General features: G+C 42.4%; 1 protein-coding gene across 7 annotated transcripts in view; it reads left to right on the top strand.

Annotated features, from left to right (window-relative positions):
• unm_hu7910 (un-named hu7910) overlaps positions 1-26,799 on the top strand; it is a 52,670-nt gene that overhangs the window by 8,326 nt on the left and 17,545 nt on the right. For 2 of the 7 annotated variants that reach the window (XM_084405436.1, XM_084405437.1), the window contains exons 5-7: positions 2,651-2,689; positions 8,882-8,920; positions 21,634-25,798. The exons of 3 other annotated variants lie outside the window; for them this stretch is intronic. In XM_084405436.1, coding sequence (XP_084261562.1) covers positions 2,651-2,689; positions 8,882-8,920; positions 21,634-23,687 — 2,132 coding nt within the window. In that variant the 3' untranslated portion in view covers positions 23,688-25,798. Of the gene's footprint in view, positions 1-2,650; positions 2,690-8,881; positions 8,921-21,633; positions 25,799-26,799 lie in introns of those variants that run through there. 2 more of the 7 variants (XM_084405438.1, XM_084405439.1) reach the window with 1 other exon arrangement.

Raw genomic sequence — 26,799 nt, 5'->3', positions numbered from 1 at the left:
GGCTGTGAGGAACACACTTCTACACAAAATAACCTTGAGTTTGGTTACATGTCGTTTTCACCAGAATAACTTGCGAGATGTTTAAAGGTGCATTGCGCAAGTCTCTGAGTTTTTGCAGAACTATGCCCCCTTCTGGCGACACGCGAAACTGCAACCAGAGTTGTGCACGCGGTTACGTGGAGTTTGCGTTGGGGTTTGGGATGAACTAGAAGCCGGTCTCTTTGAATTCATCTTCTACTTTTGCAAAAGTCGCTTGAGTTGTCTTCGCTGATGCGGATAATGGCGGCGAACACACAAACCTGCCAGACATAGCCAGGTGAGCGTGAACGCGCATGACGTCACGCCCAGTCGATTCCGTCCCGAATCCCTCTTATTTATTTTACTGTACAGGATTATAGAGGCAATCGCAGTGATCATAGAAGGGCTCATTCAGCCCATCAGGCAATTGTTTAAGCATGTATGGGTTAGAAAAACGGGTATTTTTAACATGAAATGTTGCGCAATGCACCTTTAATATTCCATCATGAAAGCAAGTAAACAGTGATTACAAGGTGTTTGGTTTCATTTCTTTGTCTAATTGATGACTAGTCTGTTCTTGGGTCTGGTTTAGACTAGGGTTGCAAAATTCTGGGAATTTTCGAAGATAGAAACTTTCCATGGGAATTAACAGGAATTTATGGGAATAAACGGGAATAAACTGGGAATTTTCAAAGTTGAAGGTTGGCTCTTCATAGGGAACTTAAATATAGTTGAGGAAAGTATATTTTAGCATAATCTTGACTAAAACAAACAGATGCCATTCAAATACACTTGAATATCCATGCCATTCCTCAATCACATGCACATAGCACACTGCTTACTGCATGGCTATGGAGACCACACCCCCTACTGGCACTGTGCATGCCCTCCATCACATGTACAGAAGCCCAAAGCACAAGACTATTGAAGGCACACATTTGAGCCTGTGGACTAAACAAAGTGAAGTAAGTTTTAATGATATTATGGGGAAATATATTTATTAAATGTTTAAATTGCAAATATCACATACAAATGTATTCATCTAGTAGATAGCAAGCTGATAAGTTAGATGCTAAATAAGCTAGCATAACTTTATTTACCACATAAGTAGGGCTGGGCGGTATGATGGTCGTTACCGCGGAAGAAAATGTCAACCGTAACAGATTTTTTTATTCCGTGTATACCGCAACATGTAAATAAGTAGGCGTGGTTAACTCACGTGCAGCGTGCGCGAGACTGAGACACTGATATTTGTCAAAGAAACATGAAGAATGACCAAGAGGATCCACAAAAGGAATTACGTTTTCAAAATGAACGTGATATTTTCGGGGGGGAAGGTGCAGAAGTCAACTAGAGCAGTGAAGCACACTGAACGTTTAGAGAGACGCACATGCTCGCAACGGGGCTTACTTGACAACAAGTTCAGATATCAATATTCTAACGAATAGAAATAACCTTAAATAATGTATCTATCCATCTCTTATGTGTACAGTTACTTTCAGAGTGGACGCGCAAGCGGTTGCCGTGGTAATATGGAATATTTCCAAAATTCCCCAGCTTAACTTCCCATGGAAATTTACCGGAAATTTTCCGCCCCTTTGCAACCCCAGTTTAGACGTCTATTAGCCTAAATGTTGCCTTGTTTTAGCCTAGACGTCTGTGTTGGACGGCTATTAGACGTCTTTTAAACACAAAATTGCTTGCTGGGAAGAGCCGTGAGTGATTTTCTCTTTGTCTTTTGCTCATGACTCCAGTTAGGCCTATATTAAGCCGTTGTGATATCCATATTGCTATATTTCTACAGCGGGGGAAATAAGTATTGAACACGTCATCATTTTTCTCAGTAAATATATTTCCAAAGGTGCTATTGACATGAAATTTTCACCAGATGTTGGTAACAACCCAAGTAAGCCATACATACAAAGAAACAAACAAAAATAAGTTCAGAAATTAAGTTATGTGTAATAATGTGAAATGACACAGGGAAAAAGTATTGAACACATGAAGAAAGGGAGGCGCAAACAGGCATGGAAAGCCAAGACTGCTGAACTCTTACAGTAATTAAAAAGCAATCCAGCCCCCTGTCAGTGGAAATTAATAACAGCTGGTTCAGTCCCAAATGATGGCCTACAAAAAGGTCTCATTGCCAAGGTGTCACACAAGACACATCTCATGATGGGTAAAAGCAAAGAGCTGTCTCAAGACCTTCGCAACCTAATTATCCCTATGTTGCTAAATTGGGGGTTTTAACTTACCACTCTTTAACTCCAGAGTGCAAACGCTAATACACACTGGTGCGATTGCAGAATCTGTTTGGCCAATATGCTGTTATCAGATTCATCTGAGGGCGTACGCCGTAGACCCGGGTCGCATTGGGGCTCCTACATACTTTATCACAGTCGCACACAGTGATTTTCAGTCTATCGGTTTTAACTATTTTAACTTTCGGTTGATTAATCAGTTATCGGCCAGCGTTGGTCAACCTAGTTATCGCTATCGGTAAAATTCACTATCGGTTGACCTCCAGCTGCTTTAGTGGAGCATGTGTTCTCGTCAGTGGCCACATTTACACGTCTTCGTTCGAAGCAGAAGTGCAGGGTATCATTCACTGTTTGTCCTTCTTTCACTGCAGATGAGAGGCCAAAAGAAGTGGGGTTAAAAAATGACAGAGGTACTTCGCATGAGTTCTGGTGTTACTGCTTCAGTGCGGCGTTTTGATGGCATGCTTTAATCGAATAATCTGTTGTTTCTGTTGTTCTGGTTTATTTATTTATTTCGTAGTTTAGGGTGTTTAAACTCGTATGGTCTTTAGGGATACTAATGTACACTTAACGCAATAGTTGACCCCAAAAATGATAATTATATCATGATTTACTCATCCTCTTGTTCCAAAACCCATATGACTTCTGTGTAACATAGGATGCTTGTTATATGTTTTATGGATGTGTGTGTGTGTGTGTGTGTGTGTGTGTGTGTACACTATATGGACAAAAGTGTTTACAGCAATTCTGCAGCTCTAAAAAGAAAGTCGTGTCATCGTTCAGCTAAAGTCAGTTCAGTGTTGACTTAGTTTCAACTGTGTAAAGATCATCGAATATGAAATTATTATTTTCTTCAGTTTAGGGATGCACCGATTGGGAAATTCTGGGCCGATACCGATTCCGATGTTTAACATAACAACTTGGCCGATGGCCGATGTTTTTTCTTTTTGTTATTTATTCCTTCTTTTGTGCCATGGAAACATACAAGTCTTTCGGCTCTTGATCACACTATCCTAGAATGAGCACAAATTCAATCAGACCAATTTATGAAACAAAAACAACCTTTAATGTCACTTTCTGGTTGACATTAGTTATAACCTTATTTATGACAAGTTCTTTTCTGAAAAATAACATTCAAAAACCTTTGACTGCTAACTAATCAATGAAAAGATTGTTTCAGTACATTGCCCAACAAAATTATTTGAGTGGTTTTAGCCTGATAAACAAAAACTTACTCAATGAGATTATTTTCATGGCCCAATAAAAAATATTTTTCTGATAAATAAAAAAAAAATACATCAAGTGTAAATGCAAAAACAAGTGAAATAAATAAATAATGTTATTAAAATAAATAAATAATGTTATATAAATAAATAATGTTATTCATAAATACAAACATAAATAGGGCTATCTTTCACCTTGTGTATTTTTCATACAGAATAAAACATTACAGTGTTTCAGAACTCACAGGCTGGAACATGGGGCATCTTATAAAACAAAAACAGTACCTCCACTTCTGATCATTAATGACACATAAGTCAGCTGCTGTATCTCTCCCCTACTTCTTAATAAGATGCATGTTTTTCTTTACAAAGGTAAGCATCTCTGCCTTGTCACAGCAAAGCCTATTTCTCTTTTCATCCAAGACATGAGACACAGAGCTGAATAACCGCTCACTCTCGGTGCTGGTGCATGGCGCACTAAGGTATTTGCGTGCCATTTGTGCGAGTTCTGGAAAACGCAGGTGGTTAGTTCTCCAATAGCAGAGTGCGCTCTCACCTCTGGGAATAGTGGTCTCTGCCAGGAAAATACCCAGTTGTTGGGATACAGAGGTACTTGTCCTCTCTGGTCCATTTTCTTCCAGAATCTCCTCAAACACATCATGCAGGGAGGGCCCTGCTCTGTCGGATCATTGCCTCTTGCGCTCTGTGTGATGTGCGCGCTCTCCATCGCGCGTCCCATCCTCTGCACCGGCAACAGGTGTGCCTCAAGTATTTCTCGAGCGCGTTGTTTAACATCCTCATCAAAGTAATGATCCTTGTATCTGGGATCCAAATAGGTGGCAATGCAGAACATGGGATCGTACTGGATTTGATCGAAGCGTCTATTTACAGCCTCTAATAATGAGGTCTTTGTTGTTTTAACGCCATGGTCTGTGTCAGCCTGCTTACTCAGAAGACGTCTCAGGGCTGTCACAGAGGGGATGACATCTACAGCGGATGCTTCTGATGAGCTAACTTCTCTCGTCAACTGTTCAAATGGGGAGAGGAGTGTTATAAAGTTTTCAATTAATTGCCACTGGTGCGCACTGAGAGTGGCCGGGAGGTCGTAGTCTGCGGCATATGTAGCAAGTGCGCGCTTTTGTTCCAGCAAGCTCTCCATCATATAAAATGTACTATTCCAGCAAATGGAAACATTAGTGGTGTCAACAATAATCGATTCGGCGATGCATCGCAATGCGGGGCATGCACGATTCAGCATCGATGCGGCAAAGTGCCATAATCGATTATGTCACTGTTTTAGGGGTGTAACGGTACGCGTATTCGTATTAAACCGTTCGGTACAAGGCACGCATTTTCAAACCGAACGGTTATTTCAAATGTAAGCGCGTCGCGAGCGCGCTCATAATGTAGACGCTGGCGCGACCACAACATCAAATGGCAAACGCAATGTAAGCGGAACGAAACTGAGCTACTCGTGACGGACTGTTAATCAGTTTGGACCAACGCAGCGCGAGCCGATCTTATAGGCTACTACACAACGCTAAGAGATCCAGTAAAGAAAGCATTTGAACTCGCCACTAAAGTAATAACATCGCTGCGAGATCTAGTGAGAAACATTCACATTTCTCCGTTATTAACGGATCAAACAGCGCTGACGTGGAAACCAGGAAGAAACATTGTGACGTGAATGAACTATCCAGTGTCCACAGATCTGCAATATTCACCATGGATTTACTGTAGCAACACTAACTGCAACTTTGGAAGTTTGGCAGGAATAGTAGGCTATAATGCTTTCAAGTAACGTTATGTCGGATTTATTTCGACATTATGAATAACATTGCTGCCCTCAAATGTTAATCTGAACTAAAATAAACATTTGTTTATAAGCACAAAATATTACATTACATTTTTTCCAAGGAGCTGTTTTGTTTTATATGCTCCTAAGAAGAGTCAATTATAGCTCCATCATTGCTCAAAGAAAAAACTTTATGATGTTAGTTCTAATAAAAAAAGAATAAAAAGAAAATCAAGGAAATTTCTCTGGCATTTCTTTCTTTTTTCTGTATCGAAAACGTACCGAACCGTGACACAAGTGTATCGTATTGAACCGAACCATGAATTTTGTGAACCGTTACACCCTACACTGTTTATTTTCTGGCCTTGAGTTGGACAATAAAGTTGAAATTTAATTTCAAATGGTTCTCAAGCAGAGAGAAGAGAAACATTTATCATTCAAAGCACTGAAAGCAGTGATTTATGCTTTCTTTTTCAGGTTTGAAAATGTCATATCCAATACCCTGTACCATTCCATTTTATTTTATTTAATGACATTTATGTCAAAGATACAGGAGAGTGATAATACACACATAGCAGCCAATAAAATCTGTTGTTCAATATCTGACTGCTTGTATTGCCTCATGACTGATGAAAATGTTGCCTTGTTGTGTGCAGTAGAATTTTGATGCATCGCAATGCATCGTAGAATCGAATTGAATCGAATCGTTACCTGGTGAATCGTAATCGAATCGAATCGTGAGGGCAGTGCCAATGCACACCCCTAGGAAACATCTTGCTGTAGCCTTTTTGGTTTCATTCCCAACTGGATCTGCACAGCCTGGAGACGTGAATAGGCGAGGGGTGAGTGTTTAAAGTGGCCGACGATTTTTCGGCAAATAGCCACAACATCCGTGAGGCTGCCCTGGCTAAAAACACCGTCATGAATTGCCAGTTGCAGTGTGTGCGCCATGCAGCCAAAACTAGCCAGACCACTGTCCATCATAGCTTTCGTCATATTCCTAGTATTATCTCTCACGACAGCATGCACTCTGGTTTTGTCGATTTTCCACGTCTGGAACATTTTCTCAAATGCCTCCGAGATGGCAGATGCTGAGTGGGTACCTGCGAACTCCTGGGAGTGCAATACTGCCTTCACCAGGTTGAAGTCCTTATCAATCCACTGTGCCGTGAGGCTAAGCATGCTCACAGGGCTTACATCTGAACTCCATATATCTGTGGTGAAACTGATTGCAGCGATGTCGCAAGCCAGTAGCCCATGAACGTGCGTGGCCACAATGTTGTGGATTTCGGGGAGACAGACCTCGGCAAAGTGACGCCGGCTCGGCAGCGTGTAGCGTGGCTCCAAAAACTTCATCAGACTCCGAAAACCCACGTCCTCCACTACAGAGAAAGGCTGGTCATCTAAAGCGATGAACTCCATCACCTTGTTTGTTATTTGTTTCGCTTTGGCGCTGTCTGGAGGCAGCTGTTTGGCTTTCTCAAACGCCGTGTCAATTGAAGTCTGAATCTTACCGGGGGTTTGCGCTTTCTTGGCGGCTTCATTTTTCCGTTTTTGGTCAGCTTGCAGGTAATCGCCGTACACCGCCTCGTGCCTGCTTCTCAAATGTCCAATGAGATTTGTTGTGTTAAATGACTTTCTAACAGCCCCCCCCCTCTTGAAATTTCTAATGGAACACGTATTGCAAACTGCAAAACGCTGATCTTTCACTGAAACTGTAAAATATTGCCACACGACCGCCATCTTCTTTGTTTAATCTAAGTTACTGAGGAGAGTGCGCGGGTGCCCTCTTCCGTCTCGGTATCTCCCCCCGCCCAAATAAAAAGAGGGAAAAAAAAGTTTCTCCTGAGCACAGCGTTCATGACACATATAATCATCGGCGAATGTCATTTTTATTTCCCGATGGCAGTTGACGAGGCAAATATCGCCCGTTACCGATGTTCAGCCGATGCATCGGTGCATCCCTACTTCAGTTATAAAACAGCTCTGTAGAAAACAGCAGCTGCGTTTTCATTAACCTTCAAAATGCGCAAATTGAAATTGTGAATTGAAAATTCGCCCAATGGAAATTTCGCAAAAACTCCCGTATATCGCAAAAAAATTTTTACGCTCGTATGAGGTGCTTTTTCAGGCAACTTGACAAAAGGAATATTTCAAAAAACTACAATGGAAACAAGTTTTTTACAGATATTACAGATATTCGATAATTCTTTAAAGAGGAGGCGTATGTTTGGACAGAAGACGAGACAGAGTTCTTTATTAAACTCATAAAAGACAAAAGCATTACAGCAATACTGGATTCTAAACGACAAAGAAATTCCACAATTTATCAAGACCTCAAGTAGCCTGGAAATCCAGACCTAAATCTGAGAGTAATGGCCTGGCATCGACTAATGAAAATCGGCCAGCTCGAGGGGCGGCACCAAGCATGCATTTGAAAATCTCACTGCACGTAATTGGATAACACTACGACCAATCACAACAACAAGCCCCATACGCTTAGCTACCAGCGGAGCTAACTGGTAGATTAGACTCTTGCCGTATCCGGTCGGCAAAACAGCAGAAACGCCCTTCTTGCAAAGGAAGGATTCGAGAGCCGTCTTCTGTTCCTCTTTTAGATAAAAAGCCAAGTCTAGCTCGTTCATTGTAGCGGCCAAAGCCGTTTCAAACAACTGGTGTTCATTCATAGCCATCTTGCAATGTTTACTAAAGACTTCGACGTCACAGCGCTGTCATCATCTCGCCTATATCAGATAACCCCATGTGATTGGTGCAGCTCAGATAGAGGGGCATATTTAATGAGCATCATTACGCGACACCAGAGTAACTCGCTGAGCAAATTCTACTTGTGTTCTCGCGAGAACTCTGGATTACCAGGGTAGACCTCAAGCAGAAATGAGGCAGAAACACACAAACACCTCATATGAGCCGCTCACGAGTATAAGAGACACACTTCCAACACACACCTCCATTATAATCAATGAAGTTGTCTACACTGCACGATGAATCTCTTATTTACATCGTGTCTGTACTTTGTTATAATGAGAGGATTCGCGAGTCGCATAACTCAGCTCTAGACAAACTCCAGCGTGTTGAGCGGTGAGGGGGTTTTAACTTAGACGCCTCTGATTGGCCATTGTGTCTCAAGAACTCGACAGATATGTCTGTGATTGGCTGCATTGCTCAACGCTGCACGAACACACTCTCTCATCACGCTCTCCAGAGTGCAAACGCTAATACACACTGGTGCGATTGCAGAATCTGTTTGGCCAATATGCTGTTATCAGATTCATCTGAGGGCGTACGCCGTAGACCCGGGTCGCATTGGGGCTCCTACATACTTTATCACAGTCGCACACAGTGATTTTCAGTCTATCGGTTTTAACTATTTTAACTTTCGGTTGATTAATCAGTTATCGGCCAGCGTTGGCCAACCTAGTTATCGCTATCGGTAAAATTCACTATCGGTTGACCTCCAGCTGCTTTAGTGGAGCATGTGTTCTCGTCAGTGGCCACATTTACACGTCTTCGTTCGAAGCAGAAGTGCAGGGTATCATTCACTGTTTGTCCTTCTTTCACTGCAGATGAGAGGCCTAAAGAAGTGGGGTTAAAAAATGACAGAGGTACTTCGCATGAGTTCTGGTGTTACTGCTTCAGTGCGGCGTTTTGATGGCATGCTTTAATCGAATAATCTGTTGTTTCTGTTGTTCTGGTTTATTTATTTATTTCGTAGTTTAGGGTGTTTAAACTCGTATGGTCTTTAGGGATACTAATGTACACTTAACGCAATAGTTGACCCCAAAAATGATAATTATATCATGATTTACTCATCCTCTTGTTCCAAAACCCATATGACTTCTGTGTAACATAGGATGCTTATTATATTTTTTTATGGATGCATGTGTGTGTGTGTGTGTGTGTGTGTACACTATATGGACAAATGTATTGGGACACACCTCTTAATTCTTGAATTCAGGTGTTCAATCAGACCTATTGCCATTGGTATATAAAAACACCTAGTCATGCAGTCTGCAAAATTACAACTGCAATAAATAATGTTAAGAGATTAATGTTTTAAATAAATGTTTGAATGCAATGATACTTTTAAACATGCAACCACCAGTGTTGGCAAGTCACTAAATGAGTGAGTCACTGAATCACATTCAACGGATTCGTTCAAAACGCTGAATCATTTAGCAATGAGTGTTGCTTTGAGAGTGCGCAGTAGTTATATATAAATATATATGCTGTAATTTTAACACTCTAGAATATTCAATACACAGGGCGCAATGTAAGTAGTAGCCTATATAATCCATATTAATGTATTTATAATGTGATTACAGTCTCTGTTGTAGTGGTCAGGTGTCCCCAATACTTTTGTACGTCAAATGATCTCAAGAATGCAATTTTATCAAATGCATTATTTGAATGAATTTTAATCTTTGCATTTCAAATTAATCACATTTTGCAAATGAAATAATTAATCTTCAATAAAAGCCAGTACAGATTTCAACTAACATTAAAATCTTCTAATAGCTTGCATGTTGTTTTTATAAAATACACAACAAATAAACTTTTGTACAAAACAATTTAATTAAGGGTACAGAGAGATAAAGTGAATTCTGAGATGCTGTTGAAAATTTAATTCAACACCCAAACAAACAAGTTTGTGAATATATGCTAGATATCTGCTCTTCGTGTGTGTACGTTTGTCCGTACTCTTGGCTGTGCAAATAGGAGAAAAAACAAAGTGGATTGGACTGATCCACGGAGTAAAGCAATAGGTGAAGATTGGGCAGGAGAGAGAGAGAGCAATCATGAAAATGTTAGAAAGACTGTAGAAAGAGAGATGGCTGAGATATTACCAAAGGTCAGAGGAATATGGTCGGAAAAGGAAGGGTTACGACCAGGCAAGAGCTTAGACATGCGTTAATATTGGAAAAGCTTTCCTACGCTAGAAAGATGTTAGGGAGTGGGAAAGCCTGAAAATGGATTAAGAGGTTGCTTCGTTTTTGCACTTTCACGCAATAAAAGTCTGCATCACTGCTTGGTTTTCGTGCGTTTCAGTGGCTGCATTGAGCTGAATTCTCTTCTCAGTGTGGCAGAGCACAACATGGGTTTCCGTGTTCACACTTCATAGTTTGCTGTAACACTTGTGGTAGGTGTGTGAAGTCCTTTGCCACTGCTTATGCTAGAGCAGCTCTTTTTGGCACTTCTCACTACTCTCATTGTGACAATCTTCTGAAGAAGACTCTGTGCACGAGGCTCGTGTTCTTCCAGGAAGGGAAGAATGCTGAGTCGTGTGCTCTTGTTTCTGAGGTGGTCCAGTAGTGGGGTGAGCCCTGGTGAGCCCTGGTGGTCCAGTAGTGATCCCGAGTTCATGGAGACTGAGCAGACTGGATTCTCCCTTTCTCTTGCCCTTTTCACACAGAGATTCCGGGAAATACACCGATAATTCACACTGCCGGTGATTTTCCGAAATCTGTGCGCGCGTTCACATACATCCCGTAAAGATCCCATAAAGACACGTTGACATCAGTTTGACTTATCCACAGCGTCTTAAGTTTGCTTATAATCTGTGATTACTCTCTCGAGAAACCACGCTCGTGCATTATTTTCTGATTCGATCATAAACTAGCGCATCACGTAGCGTTCCACTAAGCTGCCGAACGATCTCAGCTTTGGCATCATCGCTACGACACACCCCTTACGGCATTGATTACGGCTTTTGTTTACACAGGGAGTGTTCCAGGACTGATCCTGGCAATGTTACTAGGTCCTCATTCCGGGATCGATACCGGAATCAATCCCGGGACGTGTTTGCGTTCACACAGAAGGCACTCTGGCAATTTTCCGGGATCAACGTGTTGTGAAAAAGGGGATTCTGTCTGTCTTGCCTGAGGTTTTGCAAGGTGTAGCAAGAGGAGCGTTCTAAGCTCTCTGGTAACAATCCTCGCCCTCGCAGTTTTTCCTTGACCTCCACACTGGAAACTTGGGGACTTGGAAACAGCCATTTAGAGCTTGGTTGATTAATACAGTGGCTGCTGATTTCACCAGCATTGCCAGCTGTGTGGAGTAGGGGTACGCTGGCATTACCCCGGTGGAGATTAGGGCTGTCAAAATTGCTCAAAAGTGACGTTCGAATATTCCCTCTAAAAAAAACGCATATTCGAACTATTCGAACATCTGGTTGCGCATTTTGTCAATGACGCACATTACGTCAATATCAGGACAAATTAATACAAAGAGACATAACTACTTACAGATAGTTTATTTAAGTTTAAACATATTTGACAACGTATTACCTACACAAAAACAAGTAAATCACCTAATGGCCAAGACCGCAGACCTCACTCTGGCTCACTCGCAGGCACTCTTTCTCTCTCTCGCCCTCATGCTGCGTTCACACCAAACGCGAATAGAGCGTCTGGCGTGAGTGATTTCAATGTTAAGTCAATGTAAAGACGCGTTTACGCGCGTCTGGAGGTCTTGCGGCGTGAATGAGGTGTCACTCTCTCCGCGTGTCAATTTCGCTTCAAACTTTTGCTTTTGACGCGCGAATGGATTCAAAATGTTTACGCGTCCAGCTAGATGCGGTAGACGCGAATCCGACATTGAACGCTCTGAGCGAGCTGTGCTGTGGTAAACATGGAACTTTTCCTTGACATGAAACGGTAAATAATCAAACCAGTGGAAGCCTGCAGTGCATGAAACTGCTGTATCTAACCGACCTTATTCATGCAATATCTATTCAGTCAGTACAGTAGCCTACACTTTAGTAATGTTTCTGTTTAACGTTAACGCTTCCTGTGACCTGTCCCTGACCCCTCAGGCAGCGCGCCCACTCGCAAAGCAGACAGCCGCGCCTCTGTTACCGCGGGCGTTTTTCCACATTCGAATATTAATTGTCACATTCGAAATTCTGTTTTTTAAAACTATTCGAATATATATTCGAATTTAGAATATTCGTTGACAGCCCTAGTGGAGATACACTGACTGCGTATCTTTCCCTTTCCTCGGCTTCCTCCTGGAGTTCTCGGCCTGTTTTGCCTTCAAAACCTTGCAGGAATACCTCTGCCCTGGTCGGCAAGTTCTATGTGGCTGATCGGTTTAGCATTGCACATGATGTGTGTGTTACAAGCTTGCCAAGCAGGCATCCTCAAGGATTTGGATGAAGGAGTTGGTGTGACCCCTGAGGAGGTCAAGGAGCTCCGACAAGCCACTGATCTGGCGCTTCAAATGACTTAGCATGCCGCTAGCGCAATTGGGCAATTGGTGACTTGGGGAAAGGCTCTTATTGCTCTGAGATTCATGATAAGGTCAAGACTTCGGCCCCGATCAGACCCCGCACAGCACTGCCTTTTCTGTTGACTTTTTTAATTTAGAAAAGAGCAGTGTGATGCGTTTTTTTATGTTGCTAGTCAACCACCGAATCAGCTGTCCTGTCGGACTAATTGTCACATATTCTACACCTGCCGTTTCCGTCCACTTACCACCAGAGGTCACCCATTCACCATTAAGGCTTTTTCACTGCACGCACAGTTACAGGTTACCCTGGACTACATTTCCCATGTTCCATGGCTTTAATCATTTCTGCACCTGTAGTCAATCACAAGGACTATAAAACACTGATGCAAAAGCCTAGCGATCGCCGAGTATCGTTCGTGAATATCGCTGTCTAGCTGATAGCATCTTGACGGAGCCAATCCTAGTGTTCCTGGTCTGTTCTAGTCTTACTCTTGCTTGTTTGCCCTGTGTTTTGATCCTAGTCTGGTTTCCTGTGTTCTGCCTTCACAAAAAAAGTCAATGAGAACACAATCAGACAGATCAGAAAAATATGCTAAATCCCAAAACTCCTGAATATATACCTCTAGCGGTCGCATACCCTGTTCTAGGGCTAATAATAGTCTTGCAAGGTTCATACCTGACCAGTGTGCTTTAGAAAAGCCGCTGGATCCTCGTTTGGCCGAGTATTCTGTTACGGCGGGACTGAGACGAGAGGCGTGCGGATCCATTTGTAAAGCCTTTTATTTACAAAAGATGTGTTCTGAACAGGCAGGGGCCCAAACAAAGGCAAACAGGTATGATATGGCCAAGACAAAGAGCATTCCAGGGACTGGTGAGGGTCAACAAACGGAGAACGTAATCCAGTGGACAAGGCAAGAGGATAAACCAGCCAACCAGGATAAAGTCCAGGCGTGAGGCAAACAGTATCCGAACAGGGCAAGACGAAAGAGGTAATCCGAGGCAAGCAAGAGTCCAGGGCAGGCAGAGAGAAGGTAGAACACGGGAAACCAGACTAGGATCAAAACACAGGGCAAGCAAGCAAGAGTAAGACTAGACCAGACTAGGAACACTAGGATTGGCTCCGTAAAGATGCTATCAGTTAGACAGCGATATTCACTAACAATACTTGGCGATCAGTGAGCTTGTGCATCAGTGTTTTATAGTCCTTGTGATTGACTACAGGTGCAGAAATGATTAAAGCTAGTTAGAATACGTGACACTAATCAAGGATTATAGCACGAGCGCGCTCTAGAATCTTTGGTTTGCTGTTGAGTAAACTGTCATATTAGATTTTTATTAACTTTACTTTTTGTTAACATTGTGGTAGTTGCGGTTTGTGAAGTCATACAGCTCCGGGTAACCCGCGAAAGCCATCACAAGTTTCTCCTCCATCACACTCTCCGGATGTTCGAAGCAACTGTAAACTTTCGTCACTACAACGGAAGGCCCGCCTCTCCATTCATTCGTTTGGACAGTGGGGAAAAAAACGCGAAGACGTCTGTCGCTTTTCTGCTCAGAGTTGATTTTATTTCACCTTCAGGCTCTCAGAGCATTCCTACAAAAATGCGAGGCGCAGCAGGTGGTTAAAATGCGAGGCGCCCGGGGCGCATAAACAGTGCGCAAAATGCTCACTGCCAATAGAAAACAATTAAAAAAGGCGTTCTGTGTGATCGGGGCCTTACTGTTTCTTGTGACTCTGTGTGGGGTCATCAAAAGGTTCAGGTTGGAGAAACGACAGTCAACAGCGTTTAAGCAGCTTATCCTTATTCCGAGGCAAGCCCATGATGCATCAGCAGCTACAGCTCGCTCTCGACAGCTCTGCCCAGTGCCCTTAATGCCTACATAGGCTACTACAAGCAACAAGCCACCTCAACCCCTCGAAGCAGGCTGGCCTCGTCCCCCGTCATAAACGTGTTGACCTGAAGAAGACAGGCAAGGCTTCCCGCCCCTCAGGTCCCCCTCAGGCCTGGGGTGTGTTACCCAAAAGCATCGTTAGTAAACTAATGGTCGCAAGTTCTGTTGTTATCGGCATAGTTCAATGAGTCGGTGTTTCCCGAAAACATAGTTCCAACAAACATTCACAAACAGCATCGCAAAGTTGTATGGTTGGAACGACAGCATAATCGAGGTCCGAATAATTAGGCACAAACCTTCTATAATATCCCACCAGCCCCAGGAACTGTCTCACCTCCTTTTTTGGTCTTGGGCCTCGGGCAAGTTGCAACAGCTGCGGTCTTATCAATTTGTGGTCGCACCTGCCCGTGACCCAAGTGGAAGCCCAGATACCTGACCTCTACCCGCCTCTTTTTTCTTTAGATAAAGGCAATAAGGGGATCTGCCAGTATCCTTTCGTTAAGTCCAGTGTCGAATAAAAGCGAGCGGTGCCCAGCCGATCAAGCAGTTCATCAATCCACGGCATTGGATACGCGTCGAACTTTGACACAGCATTAACTTTGCGGTAATCCGCACAGAAACGAACCGAGCCGTCGGTTTTAGGCACTAAAACTATCGGGCTCGCCCAATTACTGTGGGACTCTTCTATTACCCCCATCTCGAGCATCGCCTCTAACTCAGACTGAACCACTTTCTTTTTGTGTTCAGGTAACCTATACGGCCGGCTGCGAACCACCACGCCCGGCTCAGTCTCAACATGGTGCTGAATAAGATTAGTTCGACCGGATAGGGGCGAGAACACATCGGCAAATTCTGCCTGCAACCTGGCTACGTCAGCAATCTGGGACGGTGAAAGATGATCTCCTCCCGGGGCCAGTGCGAGTGATTGCTGTTTAATATTCGCCTCTGGCCCGAGATCCTCTTCCGCACTAATCACCGTCGCCAGTATCACTGACTCCGCCTCATTCCATTTTTTTAAGGAGGTTGAGGTGGTACATTTGACGTGCCCCATTCCTATCTGTTCGAAGTACCTCATAATTGAGATCACCCACTCGCTGTGTTACCTCAAAGGGCCCTTGCCACTTTGCGAGTAATTTAGAACTCGACATAGGGAGCAATACAAGGACTTTATCTCCCAGTGAAAATTCTCTAAGTCGGGATCCCCTGTTGTATAACTGGGTCTGTCTGTCCTGAGCTTGTAACAAATTCTCCATTGAGAGCCGCCCCAAAGTGTGGAGTTTTGTTCTCAGGTCCAGGACATACTGAATTTCATTACGACTCTCCGAAGGTCCTTCCTCCCAAGTCTCCTTCAGGATGCGGGGCTGACGTCCATGAAGGAGCTCAAAGGGGGAAAACTCTGGAGGCTTGCGGTAACTCGCGCACAGCAAACAACAGGGGTTCCAACCTTTTATCCAAATTTTTGCCGTCATCATGAACAAATTTACGAATCATGGTCTTTAATGTGCGATTAAATCGTTCGACCAGTCCGTCTGTTTGTGGGTGATAGATGCTGGTACGAATCGACTTAATGCCTAACAACTCGTAAAGTTGTAAACGTTGTGCCCTGGTCAGTGAGGATCTCTTTCGGTATCCCCACTCGGGAGATTAAACAAAACAGTGCATCCGCAACACTCTTAGCTGAGATGGTGCGGAGAGCCACTGCCTCGGGATATCGGGTTGCATAGTCCACTATCACTAATGCAAACCGATGTCCGCGTGCAGATCGCTCTAATGGCCTGATGAGGTCCATCGCAATTCTTTCGAAGGGGACCTGCATTAAAGGAAGCGGACGCAATGGCGCTTTTGGGGAGGCCGGCAGGTTTACCAGCTGACATTCACGACAAGACGCGCACCACCTGCGTACGTTCTCGTGAATGCCCAGCCAAAAGAAACGGGCCATGAGACGATTAAGTGTTGTTATTTGTCCTAAATGTCCTGCCATGGGATTAGAATGATCCGCCTGGAAAAGCATTTCCCGACGGCTTTTTGGTACCAATAATTGGGTTGTAATCTGCTTTGACTGAGTGTCTTTAGTCACTCGATACAACCTATCTTTAATAATCGCAAAATAGGGATAGGTGAGTGGACGGTCGGGTTGGAGAGACTGACCGTCGATGGTATGGACCTGTTCAAATGCGTTTTTTAATGACTCATCTTGAGACTGCTCCAGGGGAAAATCATCGCGCTCCGAGAGAATCTGGCTCTCGATTGTGCTCTGTTCCCCTGAATCCAGTCTCAAGTGTCCCGGTTCCGTCTCTCCCATCCACACCGTTGCCTCACTATCCTGCGCTTTCTGTACACAAGAGGCATCCGCACATAAGCCCCTTATCAATTCACTAAAAGCTGGCCAATTTGTTCCCAAAATCAGCGGATGCCTGAGGTGCGGGTTAACTGCCACCTCTATCCTATGCTTTTGACCCATAAATTGAATTACGGCTGACATTTAAAGGATAATTCACCATGTCCCCGTGCACACATCTTACCCGAACCATGCAGCTCATATCCAATGCCTCAGGTTGAATCAGGCTTTGGTGGATCGAGGTTTGGTTACAGCCGGAATCCACCAGAGCCTGATAGGTACCCCCCTTAATACTCACAGGTATTTGGTACCGGCCAGCCTGCTGGACGTCTGGGACCCGGATCATTGTCCCTATATCCATCATGGGACATCTATCAATGAAATGGTCCGGGTTCCCACAACGCCAGCAGGCCGGCCCAGACCTCCCCGCCGCCCTAGTGGCAGGAAGTGGGCCAAGGGATTGGCGTGGAGAGAGCGGGGAAAAAGGAGGAGAGACTTCCTCATCGTCTTAATCATACACTCGATTTAATTATATCACATGGAACCGATCCAACCGATATAGATATTATACCGCAAAGTGATGAAGTCACTGACCATTACATGGTAACTTGCATATTACGTACTGCTGTAATATGTCATGCAGCGCCGCGTTATCAACCAGGCAGAACAATCCTTCCATCCACCATAGATAATTTCTCAAATTGCTTATCCGATCTGTCTCAGCTGCTGCCTGAACCCAAACAAACAGATGAACTAGAAGAACTAACTAGCACTATGAGCACTATTCTCTCTAGAACATTGGATGTTGTTGCACCTATTAGATTAAAAAAGGTCAGAGAGAAAATTAAAGCACCGTGGTACAACAATACCACGCATGTTCTAAAGAGAGAAACCCGTATTTTAGAGCGTAAATGGAAACAAACTAATTTAGAGGTCTTTAGAATCGCGTGGAAAGACAGTATGTCACGTTATAAAAAGGCCCTAAAAGCAGCCAGGGCTGAGCACCTCCGCAAACTAATAGAAAATAACCAAAATAATCCAAGGTTTTTATTTAACACCGTGGCTAGACTAACAAATAAACAGACATCACCCGAACAAAATATCCCATTACAGTTTAGTAGTAATGATTTTATGAAGTTCTTCACTGAGAAAATAGAAAACATCAGAACCACAATTGTAAACGTTCAATCTTCAGTTGCGCCTTATAATTCAGCCTTAATTATCACCCCGCAAGAACAATTACAGTGCTTTACAACTATAGAACAAATAGAGTTAAATAAACTTATCACTTCCTCTAAAACAACAACATGTTTATTAGATCCGATACCAACTAAACTACTGAAAGAAGTGTTACCTGTAGTGGAAGAGCCTCTCCTTAATATTATTAACTCGTCTTTATCTTTAGGTCATGTTCCAAGAACATTTAAACTGGCAGTTATAAAACCTCTCATTAAGAAACCACAATTAGATCATAATAACCTAGCAAATTATAGACCCATTTCAAATCTTCCATTTATGTCTAAAATATTAGAAAAAGTGGTGTCCGCTCAATTGTGTTCTTTCTTGCAAGAAAATGATATCTATGAGAAGTTTCAGTCTGGTTTCAGGCCGCACCATAGCACTGAAACTGCGCTCGTTAAAATCACAAATGATTTACTTTTAGCTTCTGACCAAGGCTGTATCTCAATACTAGTTTTACTTGATCTTAGTGCTGCGTTCGATACTATAGATCACACAATACTCTTAGATCGACTACAAAATTATACTGGTGTTCAAGGACAAGCATTAAGCTGGTTTAGATCATACTTATCTGACCGCTACCATTTTGTCTATTTAAATGGAGAAAAATCGATCATAACTCCAGTAAACTATGGAGTGCCGCAGGGATCTGTGTTAGGCCCTCTATTATTCTCAGTATATATGATGCCACTTGGAAATATTATAAGGAAACATGGAATTAGTTTCCATTGTTATGCTGATGACACTCAAATATATATTTCATCACGGCCAGATGAAAACGATAAATTATCCAAATTGACAGAGTGTGTTAAAGATATAAAAGATTGGATGACGCGTAATTTTCTTTTATTAAATCCAGACAAAACAGAGGTACTACTTATCGGTTCAAAAAACCGCCCACAAAACCTCTCGCAATACAACTTTAATATAGTAGGATGTCCTGTTACTTTATCCTCTACAGTAAAAGACCTGGGTGTTATACTCGATTGCAACCTGTCTTTCAAAAATCATATTTCATATGTTACAAAAACCGCCTTTTTCCACCTTAGAAACATTGCTAAGCTACGTAATATGCTATCAGTTTCTGATGCAGAAAAGTTAGTTCATGCATTCATGACCTCGAGACTAGATTACTGTAATGCTTTATTAGCCGGTTGTCCTGCATCCTCAATTAACAAGCTACAGTTAGTCCAAAATGCCGCCGCTAGAGTTCTTACTAGATCAAGAAAATATGATCATATAACACCGATTTTATCATCACTGCATTGGTTACCTATAAAGTTCCGTATTAATTACAAGGTATTGCTACTGACTTATAAAGCCCTAAACGGCTTAGCTCCAGTCTATTTAACGGATCTTCTATCGCCCTATAATCCATCGTGCTCTTTAAGATCACTAAATTCAAGGCTTTTGGTCATACCTAGGATATCCAGAACCACCAAAGGAGGGAGAGCATTTTCACATTTAGCTCCAAAACTCTGGAATAGTCTTCCTGATATTGTTCGTTGCTCAGACTCGCTCTCCCAGTTTAAAACTAGATTAAAGTCGCATCTCTTCAGCCAGGCATTCATATAATATTTTTAATCTTACAGTCCAAATTACAATCCGGCCTCTAGTTAATAAACGCCAGAGGAGAACTGGCCCCCGACTGAGCCTGGGTTCTCCCAAGGTTTTTTTTTCTCCATTGGGTCACCTGATGGAGTTTTAGGACACTATTAGGTCACTTGATGGAGTTTTTCGGTTCCTTGCCACTGTTGCCTTTGGCTTGCTCAGTTGGGGATATTCTGGATATCTAATTTGATTTTATCAATAAATTCCACTAGAAACAAACCTTGTTGTATTATTTTAATTTAATACTGTGAAGCTGCTTTGATACAATCTGTATTGTGAAAAGCGCTATACAAATATACTTGACTTGACTTGACTTGACTTCCGCTCCGGCAGAGGCGAACCCCCTGGGCTGCCCCCGGGTGTCTCCTGACTGGTCCGCCGCCACGCCACCTCGGCTCCGGGGTGTACCTCTGAATGGACCCGGAGGACGGGTCCTAGGGAGCGGGATAGGTCGCTGGGAGGGGGTAGAGGGGTATGAAACTGAAAAAGAAGAAGGGAGAGAGACATTAGGGAGGGTATCGCCAACCCTGGAGCACACCACCAGCTGATCCTACGCCAGATGGATGGCCGAGTCCAGGTTCTGGACCGGCAGTTGTCGGGCGGCCGCCTGCGCCTCCCCGGACAGCAGTGGGATGAGGCGCACCGGCCAATGCTCCTTCGGCCACCCACCTGCCTCTGCTGTTTTTTCGAAGAGGTCCAGGAAGACCTCCGGGTCATCCTGGGACCCCATCTTGTTTATGGCCAGGTGGGGGAGCTCGACCGGTGGCGGCGTGGCTTCGGTCCAAACCTCCCAGTCCATTCAGCTCCGGAACCTCTCGCGGTCCTCTCGCTGGCCCTGGACAAGGAGCTCGAATCGGCGTTTCATGTCGCTCCTCATCCCGACCAGGGCCTGATGCTGTTCGTGGTGGAGGGCCACGAGGGATGTTATGACCTCCGCAAGTGGAGACGTTGATGTAGACGGAGTCGACTGGCTGGCGGCGGCTTCCATCTTCCTTCCCGGGTTTCGGCACCAGTGTAACAAAATTCAAATTCAAGGAAGTAAGAGGACAGGGTCGGCTTGCGGAGCGGTGGGCGTATTTATTTATAAATGAAAAAAAAATTACAAAAAAAAATTGCGCACACAGCGCTGTAGCAGCAAAATCCAATGTAACAGCGATCGCGTCCTCGCGCTTCCCACACTCGCACTCTCAGCCCACAGATCTCCGCGTGTCTCTCTCCATGAATGAGGTTTCCCCGTCCCTTATATGCGATCTCTCTCCCGTTACAGACTTCGCTAGATCACGCCCCCCTTGCCACAGCACCAGGCTGTAAACACATTTTTTTTCTGCTGTTAAGTTCGGCATTTTAACATGGGGGTCTATGGGATTGATTCTCTTTTGCATCCAGCCTCCAGCAGCCAGTCGATGAATTGCCATGTAAGTCACTTCAGTGTTGGTTTCAGGGAGACACAGGCAGGTTGCCGCTTGATCCAACCCCATGGATTTGGCCGCTGAACGGTGCTCCCCTTTGACTCAAGGTATCTCAACTGAAGTTCAAGAGATCATTGGGAGTCCAAGGGCTCCTTCTACTAGGAGTTTGTACGTGGAGGGTTTTTGCCTCTTGGTGCAAATCCTGTGTTGAGGACCTGTGGTTGTTGAATTACAGCTGATACATCTATACTTGCATACGTAGTGTGAGCTGTCTGATGCGGACGCTGTTAGAGTTGTTGCCTGTGTTGCATAGCATGGTTGTTATTTTGGGGTGGAGCAATGAAGGGAGGGGTGTGTTTCTTTTTGGTAGGGGTTTGTTTGTTTGAGTGTCAATTTTAAATATCAACAGTATTTCTCAGAAATCGCAGAAATTACTGCCCCTTTAAGGAACTGATTGAGAGCTTTTTCCCCTCGCATGAATCATGAAAGGTAGACAGTTATTCAGACACTTAAGGCTCAGTCGTATAATATGTATGTTTGCATGGAAGACGAGTGATGAGCCTTCTGAGATGTGAACTTTTGTCCCACTCATTCTCAGAACATCCTACCAGAGATATTGGGCGCAAGCTGAAAGCAGCTCTGAAGGAGCAGCTACGAATGATTCATGAGAAGATTGAAGCCAAAAAGATCGCCAAACTAGCCCTTGCTGAGGTCCGTAGTGTTTTGGCTCAAGAGGAAGGGGAGAGACAAGCTACTCTTGCTGCTAAAAAAATCAAAGAAGAGGCAGAAGCTAAATTACAAAAGGAACGGATACAAAGAGAACAAGAGGAGAAACGAGCCAAGGAGAAAGCAGAGAGGGAGCGAGTGGAACAAGAAAATCTGGCCAAAGAAAAATTGGAAAAAGAAAGACTTGAGAAAGAAAGAGCGGAAAAGGAAAGATTTGAGAAGGAAAAAGCGGAAAAAGAAAGACTGGAGAAAGAAAAATTGGAAAAAGAAAGACTGGCTAAAGAAAAGGCAGAAAAAGAAATATTGGCCAAAGAAAAGGCGGAAAAGGAAAGACTTGAGAAAGAAAAGGCAGAAAAAGAAAGACTAGCCAAAGAAAAGGCAGAAAAAGAAAGACTGGCCAAAGAAAAGGCAGAAAAGGAAAGACTAGCCAAAGAAAAGGCAGAAAAAGAAAGACTTGAGAAAGAAAAGGCAGAAAAAGAAAGACTAGCCAAAGAAAAGGCAGAAAAAGAAAGACTCGCCAAAGAAAAGGCAGAAAAGGAAAGACTCGCCAAAGAAAAGGCAGAAAAAGAAAGACTAGCCAAAGAAAAGGCAGAAAAAGAAAGAATTGAGAAAGAAAAGGCAGAAAAAGAAAGACTGGCCAAAGAAAAGGCAGAAAAGGAAAGATTGGCCAAAGAAAAGGCAGAAAAGGAAAGACTTGAGAAAGAAAAGGCAGAAAAAGAAAGATTGGCCAAAGAAAAGGCAGAAAAGGAAAGACTTGAGAAAGAAAAGGCAGAAAAAGAAAGACTGGCCAAAGAAAAGGCAGAAAAGGAAAGACTAGCCAAAGAAAAGGCAGAAAAAGAAAGACTTGAGAAAGAAAAGGCAGAAAAGGAAAGACTAGCCAAAGAAAAGGCAGAAAAAGAAAGACTGGCCAAAGAAAAGGCAGAAAAGGAAAGACTAGCCAAAGAAAAGGCAGAAAAAGAAAGACTTGAGAAAGAAAAGGCAGAAAAAGAAAGACTGGCCAAAGAAAAGGCAGAAAAAGAAAGACTGGCCAAAGAAAAGTCAGAAAAAGAAAGACTGGCCAAAGAAAAGTCAGAAAAAGAAAGACTAGCCAAAGAAAAGGCAGAAAAGGAAAGACTAGCCAAAGAAAAGGCAGAAAAAGAAAGACTTGAGAAAGAAAAGGCAGAAAAAGAAAGACTGGCCAAAGAAAAGGCAGAAAAAGAAAGACTTGAGAAAGAAAAGGCAGAAAAGGAAAGACTAGCCAAAGAAAAGGCAGAAAAAGAAAGACTAGCCAAAGAAAAGGCAGAAAAGGAAAGACTGGCCAAAGAAAAGGCAGAAAAAGAAAGACTTGAGAAAGAAAAGCCAGAAAAAGAAAGACTTGAGAAAGAAAAGCTAGAAAAAGAAAGACTTGAGAAAGAAAAGCCAGAAAAGGAAAGACTAGCCAAAGAAAAGCCAGAAAAGGAAAGACTAGCCAAAGAAAAGCCAGAAAAGGAAAGACTAGCCAAAGAAAAGGCAGAAAAAGAAAGACTTGTGAAAGAAAAGCCAGAAAAAGAAAAACTTGAGAAAGAAAAGGCAGAAAAGGAAAAACTTGAGAAAGAAAAGCCAGAAAAGGAAAAACTTGAGAAAGAAAAGCCAGAAAAGGAAAAACTTGAGAAAGAAAAGGCAGAAAGGGGAAGAAAGGAGAAAGTAGTGAAAGAAAAACTGGAGAAAGAAAGAGAGAAGGCACCAAAGGAGAAAACAGAGAAAGATGTAAAGGAGAAGAAAACGAAGGAAAGAGAAGATGTGAACAATAACAAACAAGAAACGGTGGCCAAAATAAATAAAATTGCACATGGACAAAAAGTTGAATCAGAAAATGAAAAAGAATCTGCGGATGAACAGAATACCAAAGAGGAGAAAATATCTACCCGTGGTTTACTTAAATCTTCAAACAAAAAAATCAAGAAATAAATAAGTGAACGGCCAAAACTGAGAAATTTAATTCAATAAAAACTTCTAATGTATTGAGCAGGAACGGTGTTGGCAAGTAAACAGTGAAGCGCAGTGCGACTCAAAGCAAGACGAGCTGATAATAACTGGTGTGGAAATGAAACTCTACATCGCTGTTATTCTGCTGTCGCTTTAGCGGAGAGAAATAAGTCGTAACCGAAGTGTCGAGTCCGACTCGTCTCAGCCAATCCGCTCGCTCGGATTAAACATGTAATTAAACATGAATTCTCAGATCCATTAAGAGCTTCAGTCCAGGCTGCATTTTAAAGACTTTTAGTCCGTTATATAAGTTTGTGTGCTTAGTGAATATTTATGTTTTCAGTTTATTATTTCGTGCCAGATAAAAACTGCTCTAGTTATAGTAAATTAAATATCAATTGTAAGGTTATATATTTATTAAGATTATGCTCTTTGCTTAAATGCAGTTAGCTACTTTTTATCGGCTAACTACTTTTCTTTTGATGGTCCCCCGATTAGGGCTTTACACGTGACTTTGTGTTTTTGAGGATCGAATCACAATCATGACTGAATTCCTCAAGCCCGTTTGGTGCTGGTCTGTTAACTCCTTCCCTGCCGTTGATGAGATTTTCCGGCGATCCGTGTTTTCACTGTTATACGGTAGGGGGCGCTGTTACACATCTTCTGAAAGAGTACTGAATCCCCAGATCCAAAAACAAGCGAAGAAGAAGCAGAAACAAGCGATAGAAGCATTGCTGACGCACTTGTCAATTATAACGTGATCATCAAACATTCAACAGCGTATAAATCAACGTTCCTGAATGAAATGTGGAACCCGTGAAGGGTTAACGACTGAAGCTTTGAGGTGTTGGTGGACTCGATCGACTCCATCTGTGTTTGTCTCTGAATCGCATCCGGACGAAGTCTTTGACAAAACACGAGTTTCACTACTTTTTTTACTACTTTTTTTTTTCACTGTTGCTTTTTTATGACATTACCCACATTCAAGTGTTGATTACAAAAGAATGCATGATCATGATCAAAAATGTTGGTGCTGGCTGGCAACTTTTTTTAAAACGCTAGCAGGGAAAGAGTTGATGAATGTGTAAATGCATAATAATTTTCATAATTGCGTTTGTTACAAAAAATCTAAATCCATCACTTTCCCAGACTGAGATGGTTGTATAAGGGCATAGAAAACTCAAATCTGTTAAGTGACTTGAAATCCTACGACGCACCTAAAAGGACATTGTGGTGGAAAAAAATTGAGATGAGAGGAAAAAATATCTTTTAAAACTTTTGCGTTGCTTCGAAACTTTGCGTTCCCTTGCAAATCTTTTGCGTTCCTTTAAAAAACTTTGTTCGCAAATCTTTTGCGTTCCCTTGAAAAACTTTGTTCGCTTGCAAAACTTTTGCTTTCCTTGAGAAAACTTTGTGTTCGCTTGCAAATCTTTTGCGTTCCCTTAAAAAACTTTGTTCGCTCGCAAAACTTTTGCGTTACTTGAGAATCTTGGCGTTCACTCGATAAAAAACAATTGCAGGCAAACTTTGCACTCACTTGCGAAACTTTTGCATTCGCTTGCAAATTTTTTGTTTTTGCTTGCAAAACTTTTGCGTTCCTTGAGAAAATTTTGCGTTCGCTTGCAAATCTATTGCGTTCCCTTGAAAAACTTTGCGTTCCCTTAAAAAACTTTGTTCGCTTGCAAAACTTTTGATTTCCTTGAAAAACTTTGTTCGCTCGCAAAACTTTTGCGTTACTTGAGAATCTTGGCGTTCACTCGATAAAAAACAATTGCAGGCAAACTTTGCACTCACTTGCGAAACTTTTGCATTCGCTTGCAAAACTTTTGCGTTCGTATACAAATGTTTTGTGTTTCCTTGAAAAACTTTGTTCGCTCGCAAAACTTTTGCGTTCCCCTGAGAATCTTGCCGTTCAATCGATAAAAAAAAATTGCAGGCAAACTTTGCGTTCACTTGCAAAACTTTAGCGTTCGCTTGCAAAACTCTTGTGTTCGCTTGCAAATCTTTTGCGTTTGTATACAAATGTTTTGCGTTTCCTTGAAAAACTTTGTTCGCTCGCAAAACTTTTGCGTTCCCCAGAGAATCTTGGCGTTCAATCGAAAAAAAAAAATTGCAGGCAAACTTTGCGTTCGCTTGAAAAACTGTGTTCACTCGCAAAACTTTTTTTGCGTTCCTTTGAGAATCTTGGCGTTCACTCGAGAAAAAAAAAATGCAGGCAAACACCGTTTCTTAGTGGAAGTAAAACTTTTCACAAGAGAACTCAAAAACATTGACATATAATTTTTCCTCCCATCATATTTTCTCCATCACCTCGTCCCTTCAGGCGCTCTGTAAGATGCTGTAATAACAGGAGTTTTGAAATTGCACTTGAATCTAAAAGATCACATTTAATACGTTTTTTTCTTCATTTGTTCCTGAATGTGTTCATGCTCACTCTTTTCTCATGAATACAGTTTTTGTATATAAGTGTGAATTGTGTGACATTCACTGTGTAGTGATTAGTGAGCGGTTTTAAATATTGTGTGTCCAATAATGTGTAAAACACGAATGTTGTTTCATGTGCCTGAAGTTCAGAACCACAACCAGATGCTAAATTATTATTACTCTCTTTTCACACTGACAGCTTCTCTCAGTCACTGTTGAAGACTTACTTTCACAATGACAGTCTGTCCTAAAGTCTAGTTATACTTGTGTGCGGTGTGAACACAGTCTATAATGCAGAACATGTCAGATCCCGCTTCAGTTCTGCTTTTACTGAGCGAATGAAAGCGTGAAGCTGCAGTTACACTGAGGATCAAGTGTTTAACATTTGCTTTCATTCATGAAGTGGCGAGTGTATTTATAACCTGCTTTCTTTTAACTAAATTTGCCGATCAGAAATTGTCTGCTAAATTGTCTGCATTTTTTTTAAAACTGTTTTATTTATATGTTTACAGGTGTTTTTCATCCAGTATAGTGAGATATTGATCCGATCAGCTGTAATTCTTTGGTGAACAACCATTTATTGTTGTGTGAAACATTTAACTGTGTTAACCGTATAATACCAATCATATAATGGCATGTTTTTAGGTGTTAAATTTGAAGTGTGTTATTT

Source organism: Rutilus rutilus (assembly GCF_951802725.1).
Source record: "Rutilus rutilus genome assembly, chromosome: 3".
In the NCBI taxonomy this organism is placed as follows: Eukaryota; Metazoa; Chordata; class Actinopteri; order Cypriniformes; family Leuciscidae; genus Rutilus; species Rutilus rutilus.
Note: the sequence above shows the minus strand (reverse complement) of the source record. Positions and strands in the feature narration are given on the sequence as shown.